The sequence below is a fragment of the Hylobates moloch genome, unplaced genomic scaffold (assembly GCF_009828535.3).
Source record: "Hylobates moloch isolate HMO894 unplaced genomic scaffold, HMol_V3 SCAFFOLD_4, whole genome shotgun sequence".
Classification (NCBI taxonomy): domain Eukaryota; kingdom Metazoa; phylum Chordata; class Mammalia; order Primates; family Hylobatidae; genus Hylobates; species Hylobates moloch.
The window spans coordinates 1074869-1089466 of NW_026652279.1; the positions used below are offsets into that span (position 1 = coordinate 1074869).

The 14598-nt window shown below is 37.9% G+C and overlaps 1 protein-coding gene across 7 annotated transcripts in view; it reads right to left on the bottom strand.

Annotated features, from left to right (window-relative positions):
• Positions 1 to 14598, bottom strand: part of CFAP20DC (CFAP20 domain containing) — a 303292-nt gene that overhangs the window by 279085 nt on the left and 9609 nt on the right. For all 7 annotated transcript variants that reach the window (XR_009213033.1, XR_009213034.1, XM_058437106.1 and 4 more), the window contains exon 4: positions 13443 to 13515. Coding sequence is in view for 5 of the 7 variants with exons in the window: in XM_058437106.1 (XP_058293089.1) it covers positions 13443 to 13515 (73 nt within the window). In the remaining 2 variants the exon portion in view is untranslated. The remainder of the gene's footprint in view (positions 1 to 13442; positions 13516 to 14598) is intronic.

Genomic DNA, 14598 nt, shown 5'->3' on the forward strand with positions numbered 1-14598 from the left:
GCAAGTCAAGATGATTTTTGTAAAAAGCAAGGAAGTCTTTTGTGGGTTGACACCTCGACCCTGAAAATGAGAGAATTCTGTTACTTCACTGCTCACCATTCTATGTGTTCGTATGGTAAACACTCCCTTTGCTCCACATGCAAAATGTAATGTGCTTAGATAATTGCTGGTCAGGTCATGAAGTTCTGAAACAACCTTATCCACAGGCGTATGATCCTGAATAATACAATTTTTGATCTTAAAGAAAAAAGAGGAATCAATAAAGAAGAGGTAAAGTTGTTTCTTGGTTTTCATTTAAAAAAGTCTAAAATGAATTTATCACATTTGGGATGCAAAATGCTAAAAGGACTTTAATAAAATTAAAGTCCTTCCTTTAATTCGCAGGCATTTAGCTCTTATAAAGGTAAAGATAGAAATATCTCAGCATGAAAAAAAGACCTTTCCTTCCTGAAACTCTACAGACAAAACTGTCTTATGAGAAGCCCCTTGAGAAGATATAAAAGGCTTAGCTCTTTCAACTTTTATTAAAATTCAAATAAAATATTTACTACATATCTACTACTTATGCATATAGTATAGTCAAATAGAAAAATAACAATATTTACAAGTAAGGTAGTGTGGCAAGGGGGTACAGAGCGTAGATTCTAGATTTAGGCTATATGTTTGAATCTTGGCTCTAAGAGTTAGTAGCTGGCAAGTTCCTTATTCTTTCTGGGTTTCGGTTCCCTCAAATAATAAAACAGAGGTAATAATTATGCCTACCATCCAGGCTAATTCTGAGGATTAATTGAGCTAAAACAAAGTGCTTAGAACAATGCTGATATGTCATAAGTGCTTAATGTTAGCCATTATTATTACTTTACATTAGTTTTCTCATTTAATGCTTATGACAGACCTGTGAGGTAAGTATTATTACTCTCACCCTATAGGGGAGGCAGGTTAAGTAATTTGACCAAAGTCCCACAGAGGTAAAGCAGAATTTGCCTACAGATCTGTCCAGTTCCCAGCCTATAATCTTACTTCCCCCTAATACTTCATATGTTCCCCACAGATCTTGCTGTTATGTTATCATAACATTCATCAAGATGTAATTAAATTTCCTTTTAAATGGATCTTTCACTCACAGAGTAATCTCTGAGGACAGAAACTGGGTGCTGCTTCTCCCTTCATTCATTAGTCCACCCATCCTTCTGCCCGTACGTCCGTATTTCAGAGGCTATTATGTGTCATGCCTTGTGCTGGGCGCTGGGATATCAAGCTGAATAGAATAGGCTCCACGTCTTCATGAAACTTGAAGTCCACCCAAAAAGACAGATAATTAAACAAACATATAATAATTATAAACTGTTACAGTTGTAATGAAGGAAAAGAAAGGGGTACTAGAAAAAGCAGAAGAGATGAACCTCATTTAGTTGGGGGAAAATCATAAAAGGGCTTTCTGAAAAAGGGACACTTAAGCTGAGATGAGGAGGCTGAAGAGGAGTTAGCCAGGCAAAGAGATGGGGACGGAAACCACTGTGCACAGGACCCTAAGAAGAGACTTCACCTGGTGCGTGAGGAAGTAAAGAAGCAGGCTGGCAGCCAAATTGTGAGCTCCCAGCAGAGTGAGTGCTATGAGATGAGAAGGGAGAGGTGAGACCAGAACACCCAAGAGTATTGTGAATTGGGAGTTTATCCTCAGTTCGATGGGAACTTCAGTTGGTTTTTAGAAAGACCAGTCTACTGCAGTCTGGAGACTAGAATGAAAGAGGACAAGAGAAGAAGCTGGAAGTCCACTGGGAAGCTCTAAGAGTAGGGCAGGCAAATGTGATGGTGGTTTAGGACTAGCAGGGTAGTAGCAAGCGTGGGGAGAAGTATACAAATTCGAGGTATATCAAATCCCCCATGCCTAACACAATGCCTGACAATAAGAGGAATTCAATCACCTATCGACTGAATGAATGAGTAATTCCTCAAGCAGAGCTGTTGCTGGTTATCAAGCCCCAACTACCCCATATGCATAATCATCCAGTGGGCATGGGAGACCCAGAAAGATGCTGAGGAAATGATGACTAAATCTGTAAACCAGCTGGCAAGACTTCACTTACAAAAACTTCTTGATGTATAAACGTATCTTTGTGAAACAAAATGCCTCTCCCATTCTGACAATGAAAAATTTTAGAAGCCAGATACCTTTCTGTTATGTGACTTTCCAAGCTTGTTAGAGAAATGTATTATTTAAAATAGCCTAGAGCTATGCTGCCAGAAACATAGTAAAACACTGAGGGTGCTGAAAGAAAGCCCTTTCATTTAAGGGGGAAAAAAAGCAGTGCAGCAATGCACAGAAAGACAATCCATACTTGTTATTCCACTTTCCTTCTTGTAAAAACATGATCTCTGTCATTACTTCCTAAAACAGCACTATATTTTGATTGTCTATCAGCAACAAATTCAAATAGAGAGTTAGCATATTGTCTCACAATCTGATAAATTCCTGAGGTCAGGAGAATGTCTTCCCCATGTTATTTAATAATTTTGGTCTTTAATCCATAAGATATTTATTTTGTTAAAACTATAAAACTGAAACCATTTGGAAAATCCAAATGTTTGTCCATGTAGATATGATAACAAGGTAATCCACTTCTATAGTCAACTGAATTTAAAATATAGTCATTATCCCCAATACCCCTCGAAATGTTTTCCTATCCTTAAATAGGTCAAGAGCATCAGTAATAGGGTAACAAATAAGTCGTCAGGTTTACTTAGATATCAACTGCTCTCAGGCTAGGACTAAGTTAAACGTAAGATACATTGATTTCTCAATAATTAAAGCTTTAAGTTATTTATTTATTTATTTATTTATTTATTTATTTATTTATTTTTGAGATGGAGTCTCACTCTGTCACCCAGGCTGGAGTGCAGTGGAGCGATCTTGGCTCACTGCAAGCTCCGCCTCCCGGGTTCACGCCATTCTCCTGCCTCAGCCTCCCAAGTAGCTGGCACTACAGGTGCCCGCCACCACATCTGGCTAATTTTTGTATTTTTAGTAAAGACGGGGTTTCACTGTGTTAGCCAGGATGGTCTCGATCTCCTGACCTCGTGATCCATCTGCCTTGGCCTCCCAAAGTGCTGGGATTACAGGCTTGAGCCACCATGCCCAGCCAGCTTTAAGTTTTTTAAAATTAGTTAAGACAGTCTATTGCTCTGGCTAAAGTAATAAGCTCTAGTGTTTGGGGGCACAAATGAAGCTTAATTTTGCATAGAAAAAGAGGGCTCATTGGCAAAAGATTCTGTTCTAAGGTTCAGCCAAGTGTCTTGTACAATTTTGATCAAAAGGCCACCTACCAGCACCCTCACCACTGCTTCTGATAGGGAGATAAGAAGAATAACTGGGCCTATATGGGATTCTATGGGTTGTTAAGGAGCTTAAAAATAAAATATAATTTACCTTCTTCCATTTGGCAGGAACCACTTTTCCCTACACTGAAAATAAAGTTTTGTGTGATCCCCTCCACCTTTAGCAAGCCTTTGGAGTCTTGAAAGTGCTTTTTCTGTAGAACCAGAAAGTGATACGTGAGTGCATCGAACAATGCTTCAGTCCTGTTCCTCTAAGAGCTATTTTAAAGAAACCTAGTGGCCATGGCAGATGATGAAAGAAGATTTTAGTAAAAAGTTTACTTAGATTTAAGATTGAATAAAACAAAGGTATAAATTGTTCTATCTTTTATCACCCAAGAAGACAAGATTGTATATTGATAGCTAAAATTCATGTTAACAATATATAAACAAATCATTAATATCTAAATTCATATAAACTAAAAGAAATGAATAACCTCAAATTTATGTTAATCTCATTTTATTAAGAAAGCTCTTCTTCTTAGTTTGTACCAAACTTACTTAGTAAAAGTAGTATAAAATCATCTTTTACGAGGTGGCTGGCAATATGGCTGAATAGGAACAGCTCTGGTCTGCAGCTCCCAGCGAGATCAACCCAGAAGGCAGGTAATTTCTGCATTTGCAACTGAGGTACCCGGCTCATCTCATTGAGACTGGTTGTACAATGGGTGTAGCCCAAGGAGGGCGAGCCAAAGCAGGGTGGGTGTTACCTCACCCGGAAAGCACAAGGGTTAGGGGAACTCCTTCCCCTAGCCAAGGGAAGTGGTGAGGGACTAAGCCATGGGGAACAATGCATTCCAGCACAGATACTACACTTTTCCCACGGTCTTCACAACCTGCAGACCAGGAGATTTCCTTGGGTGCCTACACTACCAGGGCCCTAGGTTTCAGGCACAAAACTGGGCAGCCATTTGGGCAAACACCGAGATAGCTGCAGGAGTTTTTTTTCATACCCCAGTGGCACCTGGAACGCCAGTGAGACAGAACAATTCACTCCCCGGGAAAGAGGGCTGAAGCCAGGAAGCCAAGTGGTCTAGCTCAGCGGATCCCACCCTCACAGAGTCCAGCAAGCTAAGATCCACTGGCTCGAAATTCTTGCTGCCAGCACGGCAGTCTAAAGTCAATCTGGAACACTCGAGCTTGGTGCGGGGAGGGGCATCCACCATTACTGAGGCTTGAGTAGGCAGTTTCCCCTCACAGTGAAAACAAAGCCACCTGGAAATTTGAATTAGGCAGAGACCACTGCAGCTAGGCAAAGCTTCTGTAGCCGGACTGCCTCTCTAGATTCCTCCTCTCCGGGCAGGGCATCTCCAAAAGAAAGGCAGCAGCCCCAGTCAGGCACTTATAGATAAAACTCCCATCTTCCTGGGATGGAGCACCTGGGAGAAGGGGCGGCTGTGGGCACAGCTTCAGCAGACTTAAACATTCCTGCCTGCTGGCTCTGATAAGAGCAGTGGATCTCCCAGCACAGCGCTTGAGCTCTGCTAAGGGACAGACTGCCTCCTCAAGTGGGTCCCTGACTCCCATACCTCCTGACTAGGAGACACCTCCCAGCAGGGGTCAACAGACACCTCATACAGGAGAGCTCTAGCTGGCATCTGGCAGGTGCCCCTCTGGGATGAAGCTCCCAGAGAAAGGAACAGGCAGCAATCTTTGCTGTTCTGCAGCCTCCACTGGTGATACCTAGGCAAACAGGGTCTGAAGTGCACCACCAGCAAACTCCAGCAGACCTGCAGCAGAGGGGCCTGACTGTTAGAAGAAAAACTAACAAGCAGAAAGGAATAGTATCAACATCAACAAAAAGGATGTCCACACAAAAACCCATCCGAAGTTCACCAACATCAAAGACCAAAGGTAGATAAATCCACAAAGATGAGGAAAAACTAGCGCAAAGGGCTGAAAATTCCAAAAACCAGAATGCCTCTTCTCCTCCAAAGAATCACAACTCCTTGCCAGCAAGGGAATAAAACTGGATGGAGAATGACTTTGATGAATTGACAGAAGTAAGCTTGAGAAGGTGGGTAATAACAAACTCCTCTGAGCTAAAGGAGCACGTTTCTAACCCAATGCAAGGAAGCTAAGAACCTTGAAAAAAGGTTGGAGGAATTGCTAACTAGAATAACCAGTTTAGAGAAGAACATAAATGACCTGATGGAGCTGAAAAACACAGCACAAGAATTTCGTGAAGCATACACAACTATCAACAGCCAAATCATTCAAGCAAAAGAAAGGATATCAGAGATTGAATATCAACTTAAGGAAATAAAGTGTGAAGACAAGATTAGAGAAAAAAGAATGAAAATGAACGAAAAGAGCCTCCAAAAATATGAGACTATGTGAAAATACCAAACCTATGTTTGATTGGTATACCTGAAAGTGATGGGGAGAATGGAATCAAGTTGGAAAACACTCTTCAGGATATTAACCAGGAGAACTTCCCCAACCTAGCAAAACAGGCCAACATTCAAATTCAGGAAATACAGAGAACACCACAAAGATATTCCTCGAGAAGAGCAACCCCAAGACACATAATTGTCAGATTCTCCAGGCTGAAATGAAGGAAAAAGTGTTAAGGGCAGCCAGAGAGAAAGGTTAGATTACCCACAAAGGGAGGCCCATCAGACTAACAATGGATCTCTCTGCAGAAACTCTATAAGCCAGAAGAGAATGGGGGCCAATATTCAACATTCTTAAAGACTTTTCAACCCAGAATTTCATATCCAGTCAAACTAAGCTTCAAAGCAAAGGAGAAATAAAATCCTCTACAGACAAGCAAATGCTAAGAGATTTTGTCACCACAAGGCCTGCCTTACAAGAGCTCCTCAAGGAAGCACTAAATATTAAAAGGATAAACTGGTACCAGCCACTGCAAAAACATACCAAATTATAAAGATCATTGACACTATGAAGAAATTGCATCAACTAAGGGGCAAAATAACCAGCTAGCATCATAATGACAGGATCAAATTCACACATAACAATATTAACCTTAAATGTAAACAAGCCAAATGCCCCTAATTAAGACACAGTCTGGCAAATTGGATAGAGTCAAGAACCATCAGTATGCTGTATTCAGGAGATTCATCTTCCATGCAAAGACACACATAGGCTCAAAATAAAGGGATGGAGGAATATTTACCAAGTAAATGGAAAGAAAACAAAAGCAGGGGTTGCAATCCTAGTCTCTGATAAAACAGACTTTAAACCATCAAAGATCAAAAAAGACAAAGAAGGGCATTACATAATGGCAAAGGGATAAACGCAACAAGAAGAGCTAACTACCCCAAATATATATACACCCAATACAGGAGTACTCAGATTCATAAAGCAAGTTCTTAGAGACCAACAAAGAGACTTAGACTCCACACAATAATAGTGGGAGACTTTAACACCCCACTGTCAATATAGACAGATGAATGAGACAGAAAATTAACAAGGATATTTAGGACTTGAACTCAGCTCTGGACCAAGCAGACCTAATAGACATCTATAGAACTCGCCACCTCAAATCAACAGAATATACATTCTTCTCAGTACCACATTGCACTTATTCTAATATCAACCACATAATAGGAAGTAAAACATTCCTCAGTAAATGCAAAAGAATGGAAATCATAACACAGTCTCTTAGACCACAGTGCAATCAAATTAGAATTCAGGATTAAGAAACTCACTCAAAACCCCACAACTACATGGAAACTGAACAACCTGCTCTTGAATGACTACTGGGTAAATAACAAAATCAAGGCAGAAATAAATGAGTTCTTTGAAACCAATGAGAACAAAGACACAACATACCAGAATCTCTGAAACACAGCTAAAGCAGTGTTTAGAAGTAAATTTACAGCACTAAATGCCCACATCAGAAAGCGGGAAAGATCTAAAATCGACACCCTAACATCACAATTAAAAGAACTAGAGCAGCAAGAGCAAACAAATTCAAAAGCTAGCAGAAGGCAAGAAATAACTAAGATCAGAGCAGAACTGAAGGAGGTAGAGACACGAAGAGCCCTTCAAAAAATCAATGACTCCAGGAGCTAGTTTTTTGAAAAGTTTAACAAAATAGATAGACCACTAGCTAGACTACTAAAGAAGAAAAGAGAGAAGAATCAAATAGACACAATAAAAAAGGATAAAGGGGATTTCACCACTGATCCCATAGAAAAACAAACTACCATCAGAGAATACTATAAACACTTCTATGCAATAAAACAACTAGAAAATCTAGAAGAAATGGATAAATTCCTGGACACATACAACCTCCCAAGACTAAACCAGGAAGAAGTTGAATCCCTGAGTAGACTAATAACAATTCCTGAAATTGAGGCAGTAATTAATACCCTACCAACCAAAGAAAGCCCAGAACCAGATAGATTCACAGCCAAATTCTACCAGAGGTGCAAAGAGGAGCTGGTACCAGTTCTTCTGAAACTATTCCAAACAACAGAAAAAGAGGGACTCCTCCCTAACTCATTTTATGAGGTCAGCATCATCTTGACACCAAAACCTGACAGAGACACAACAAAAAAGAGAAAATTTCAGGCCAATATCCCTGATTAACATCGATGCAAAAAGCTTATCCACCACAATCAAGTTGGCTTCATCCCTGGGATGCAAGGCTGGTTCAACATATGCAAATCAATCAACATAATCCATCACATAAACAAAACCAATGACAAATACCTCATGATCTCAACAGATGCAGAAAAGGCCTTCGATAAAATTCAATATCCCTTCATGCTAAAAGTTCTCCATAAACTAGGTATTGATGGAATGTATCTCAAAACAAGAGGTATTTATGACAAACCCACAGCCAATATCATACTGAATGGTCAAAAGCTGGAAGCATTCCTTTTGAAAACTGGCATAAGATAAGGATGCCCTCTCATCACTCTTATTCAACACAATATTGGTAGTTCTGGCCAGAGCAATCAAGAGAAAGAAATAAAGGGTATTCAAATAGGGAGAGAGGAAGTCAAATTGTCTCTGTTTGTAGATGACATGATTGCATATTTAGAAAACCCCATCGTCTCAGCCCAAAAACTTAAGCGGATAACCAACTTCAACAAAGTCTCAGGATACAAAATCAATCTGCAAAAATCATAAGCACTCCTATACACCAATAATAGACAAACAGAGAGCCAAATCATGAGTGAATTCCCATTCACAATTGCTACAAAGAGACTAAAATACCTAGGAATAAAACTTACAAGGGATGTGAAGGACCTCTTCAAGGAGAACTATAAACCACTGCTCAAGAAAATAAGAGAGGACACAAACAAACGGAAAAAACATCCCATTTTCATGGATAGGAAGAATCAATATCGTGAAAATGGCCATACTGCCCAAGGTAATTTATAGATTCAATGTCATTCCCATCAAGCTACCATTGACTTTCTTCACAGAATTAGAAAAAACTACTTTAAATTTCATATGGAACCAAAAAAGAGCCCATACAGCCAAAACAATCATAAGCAAAAAGAACAAAGCTGGAGGCATCATGCTACCTGACTTCTACCTATACCACAATGCTATAGTAACCAAAACAGCATGGTACTGGTACCAAAACAGATATATAGACCAATGGAACAGAACAGAAGCCTCAGAAATGATGCTACACATCCACAACCAGCTGATCTTTGACAAACCTGACAAAAACAAGAAATGGGGAAAGGATTCTCTATTTAATAAATGGAGTTGGGAAAACTGGATAGCCAAATGCAGAATACTGAAACTGGACCCCTTCCTTACACCTTATACAAAAATTAACTCAAGATAGATTAAAGACTTAAATGTAAAACCTAAAACCATACAAATCCTAGAAGAAAACCGAGGCAATACCATTCAGGACATAGGCATGGGCAAAGACTTCATGACTAAAACACCAAAAGCATGGCAACAAAAGCCAAAATTGACAAATGGGATCTAATTAAACTAAAAAGCTTCTGCACAGCAAAAGAAGCTACCATCAGAGTGAACAGGCAACCTACAGAATGGGAGAAAATTTTTGCAATCTACCCATCTGACAAAGGGCTAATATCCAGAATCTACCAGGAACTTAAACCAATTTACAATAAAAAAACAAACAACTCCACCAATAACTGGGCAAAGGATATGAACAGACGCTTCTCAACAGAAGACATTTATTGGCCAACAAATATGCGAAAAAAAGCTCATCATCACTGGTCTTGAGAGAAATGCAAATCAAAACCACAATGAGATACCATCTCATGCCAGTTAGAATGGCAATCATTAAAAAGTCAGGAAACAACAGATGCTGGAGAGGATGTGGACAAATAGGAACACTTTTACACTGTTGGTGGGAGTCTAAATTAAACCACTGTGGAATAAGTGTGGTGATTCCTCAAGAATCTAGAACCAGAAATACCATTTGACCCAGAAATCTCATTACCTGGTATATACCCAAAGGATTATAAATCATTCCACTATAAAGACACATGCACACGTATGTTTACTGTGGCACTGTTCACAACCGCAAAGACTTGGAACCAATCCAAATGCCTGTCAATGATAGATTGGATAAAGAAAATGTAGCACATATGCACCATGGAATACTATACTGCTATAAAAGAGGCTGAGTTCATGTCCTTTGCAGGGACATGGATGAAGCTAGAAACCATCACTCTCAGCAAACTAACACAGGAACAGAAAGCCAAACACCACATGTTCTCACTCATAAGTAAGAGGTGAACAATGAGAACACATGGACACAGGGAGGGGAACACCACACATTAGGGCCTATCAGCGGCTGGGGGGTTAGGGGAGGGATAGTATTAGGAAAAATGCCAATAATACTGTAGATGATGGGTTGATGGGTGCAGCAAACCACCATGGCACATGTATACCTATGTAACAAACCTGCACGTTCTGCACATGTATCCCATAACTTAAAGTATAATAATAATAATAATAATAATCCTGTCCCAAGCAAAAAGAAGAATGTGAAGAAATATGAGCGTGGAAAACCATGAAGTGTGAAAATAGACCAGCTTGGCCAATGGATTGAAATTGTGTAACATCCAAAAGAGTGATGCAGAACTACCTAGATGGAATGGAAAGTTGTCTTACATAGCCACAGGCATACCTTGTTTTACTGAGCTTTGCTTTATTGCACTTTGCAGATATTATGTTTGTTACAAATTGAAGGTTTGTAGCAACCCTGTGTCAAGAAATCTATCAGTGCCATTTTTTTTTTCTTTTGGAATTAGATTATTTATTATACATCCCTTTTACGCACATAAACAAAAAATTCCTGTGGATTAGGAGTTATATTAAAAGCAAAAGTATGAAACTTTAAAAAGACAAAATTGAAGAATATCTTTATGATCTCAAAGGAGTGAAAGATTTACTAGACATAGCACAGAAAGTACTAACCATAAAGAAAAAGTGATAAATTTAACTCCAGTGTATTAAAGTTAAAAACTTCTGTTTAAAAACAAAACAAAACAAAAAACCATTAAGAGAATAAATAAGTAAACCACACTCTGGGAGAAGTGATTTGTTACACCCTAAAAGTGACCCCCCAAAATTGTACCCAGAATATACAAAGACCCTATAAATCACCAGAGAAACACACACAATCCAATAGAGAATGGACAGAAGACTTGAGCAAGCATTTCACAAAGAGGAGGCAGAAGTAGCCAAAAGTATAAAAAGATAAAAGATGCTCACAGTAAGATGACATTTCACATCTGTAAAGCTTGCAAAAATTAAAAATTCTGACAATATTAAATGTTAGCATGAGCCACTAGAACACTTGTACACTTCTCGTGGCAGTAGAAATCAGTATAGTCGCTTTGAAAAAGCAATTTGGCATTAATTACTTAGTGGATTTGAAGGCATGCAATTCCACTCCTAGGCACGTACCTACAGAAACTCTTGCACATATACACCAAAATACATGTGTAGTAATATTCATAGTGTAGTGACACTATTCATAATAGAAAAAAATGAAAACAGCCCAAATGTTTACCAACAGTAGAATGAATAAATTGTGGCATATTCATACAATGGACTATTCGGAGAGAGTTAAAAATAATGACTTATAGTAGAAGCGATGAAGTTACAAAAGAATGTATACGGTATGATTATCTTTATATAAAGGCCAAAAACATACAAAATTAAACAACATATTGTTTAGAAGAAAAAATACGGCAACACAGTGAGTAAGAACAAGCAAATAAAAACCCCACGTCCGTGTAATGATTACCTTTAAGTAGGGAGGGAAGAAATGAACACATAGGGAACTTCGAATGTTCTTTAAAAAAAAAAAAAAAAAAAAGGAGTAGGTATGTAGGTAATCGTTAAAATGCTATTCTTCAAATGTTAATATATTTTAAATTAATATTTAACTTTAAAAGACAATTTTTATAAAGAAAAATCATTGCTGTTCAATTCTGTTTCTGTTTAGGAAAGGAAAATTTACCATTGTGACATTTTTAGTGTCTTATAAGCTTTTCCTTGTGCATGAGTATAAATCTAAGAAAAATAGAAAAGGAAATTGAAAAAGAAAATTCTTACATTCGTGCCAGGCAACAGCAGACAGCCCACCTTTCCCAGGGAGTCTGGCTACACAAAGGCCTATGGAGGCAGAGCAGATTGGTGCATTCACCAAAAGAGCCTCGCTGACCTGCACTGAGTTCCCTAGAGGACCCGGCCCTACTTATTTTTACATCATTAGCCCTCTTGGGGCAGGCCAAGGTCATTTCCAATTTGAAAATGACCTTGGATCACAAGCTGAAGTTTTTAATTTGTTTACACTATTAAACATCCTGAGATATGATTAATAAGTCTTCTGCATAGAGAAATAAGTTTATTTCTAACAAAGATGGTCCTTGGCATGTTTCTACTACTTATATTATTGCAGTGAGTTCATTCCACAAACTAATTTTCCAGCACTTTCTAATCTTAGCATTGTTTGGCAGTCTCTTAAACTCAGCAGTAAGTTGTCTGATAAACCAATATGCAAGACATGAATTGTTTAGAAAATTAGGAATATGTGATTACTTTCATCCTTTCAAAATAATAAAGTCAGTGCCATTTTTATAACAGCATGTGCTCACTTTGTGTCTGTAGGTCACATTTCTGTAATTCCTGCAATATTTCAAACTTTTTCAGTATTATTTATCTGTTAGGGTGACCTATGATAGTGATCACTATGATAGTGATCTTTCATGTTGTAACTGTTTTGGGGTGCCATGAACAAACCCCATATAAGATGGTGAACTTGATTAATAAATATTGTGTGTTTGATTGCTTCACTGAAAAAAAATCATCTTTTACTTAGTAAAAGCAGTATAGAATCATCTTCCTTAATAAGAAAAATCATTTATTCTGGCATGGAAAATAAAAACCTAAGCTCAGACCTTGGACAGCTATTAATTACAAAGAAAAATGAGAAAATAGCATACCTTAAATGTAATGGTTAATTTAAAGTATATAAATTTATTAATAAAATCTTAAACAATACTCAATCCTATGCAAGTGTACCAATCAAATGTTATTTTCATTCTCAATAACATCTCACATAATAGATAGCTCAACTGAGTAAAGGTTGTATATTTTCATTTTTACTAAACAATCTCCATTTAAAACAAATATATTGCTAGCTCTCTATACATAAATAGGAAGGAGTAATACTTCTAGACAAAGTAAATATTATTAAAATAAGATATTTCAATTTTAGACCAACCATAGTTTTGAACAGCAGACCGTACAAAACATAACATCATCCTTCATTCAAACCAAAGTCTCAAACTTTTGGATTATATATTTCTTCAAGTTATAGGTCATTTATTGTCAGAATAATAATCCTTTGATATTTTCTCAAACAGATGAATTTGCTTTCTTTTCCTAGGGAAATGCCAGGCTATAGTGATATCTAAGAAATACGATTAAATTAGTTTAATTACTTGATGTTGACTTGATATAAGTCACTGCTCTTTAATGGAAAAACTGCTACTTGCAATTAATGATTGTTGGTACTGCTTCAATTGATCAAATGTCTAATACACATAAAACATTCAAAGAAGTTCTATATATCTTACAGCAATTCAGTGGAGAAGTCTTGTCCCAGGGGTACATAAATCTGAAGTACAAGAAACCTCTGGATCAATCCAACTAGAATGAGAGGAGGAAATATACATTCAAATGTTCGAAGCATTTATATGTGCATATAAACAAACACAATCACAAACCATCAACAAGCTGAAGCTTTTAGCATTTCAGTAATACACAGAACTGCACATAGCGCTACCTATGAGTTACAACCTCATTACGAAAGCAAAAAAAATTGATGAAAATAAAATCAAACTCACGACAAATGTTGTCTTTTAAAGCCCCATCTGTGGCCTTCATGAAATTTTTATTAAAATTTTAAAAATAATAAGTTTTTATTTATTATTTTTATTAGGTTGCAAGAGAATGTACACATAGAACTGCATTCAACAGAGACATATAAAATTGAACTATAAATTCCCTTCAAGGCAGCCATAAAAGTATGTGGCAATTATTTTTATTCACCGGCAGTTTTTTTTTTTTTTTTTTTTTTTTTGAGACAGAGCCTCGCTGTCGCCCAGGCTGGAGTGCAGTGGTGCGATCTCAGCTCACTGCAGGCTCCGCCCCCCAGGGTTCACGCCATTCTCCTGCCTCAGCCTCCCGAGTAGCTGGGAGTACAGGCGCCCGCCACCTCACCTGGCTAATTTTTTGTATTTTTAGTAGAGATGGGGTTTCATCGTGTTAGCCAGGATGGTCTCGATCTCCTCACCTCGTGATCTGCCCGCCTCAGCCTCCCAAAGTGCTGGGATTACAGGCGTGAGCCACTGTGCCTGGCCTCACTGGCAGTTTTAACTGTACTAAATAACTTAATAAAAAACAATAGATCAAGAAAACAATTCTAATTATGACAACTACAACTGAAGGTTTGATGAGCCATAGCTAATTCATATGGTTTTAAATGTGTCCACAATGAGATGAATAGAGGAACATATTTTCATTTATACCTTTTGTTAATTAACATATATTTAATTAATTTAATGTTCACTGAGAACTGATAGCTTTTATTCCCTATTACTAGCTTCATCTGGATTAAAAATATTTGCAGAGAAACCAGTCCCTACAGCATTTTTGACAGCTGAATTCTACAACTGCTTAAAAAATCAATTGATTTTATATTACCTCTCCAGATCTGTTCACTTAATGCCT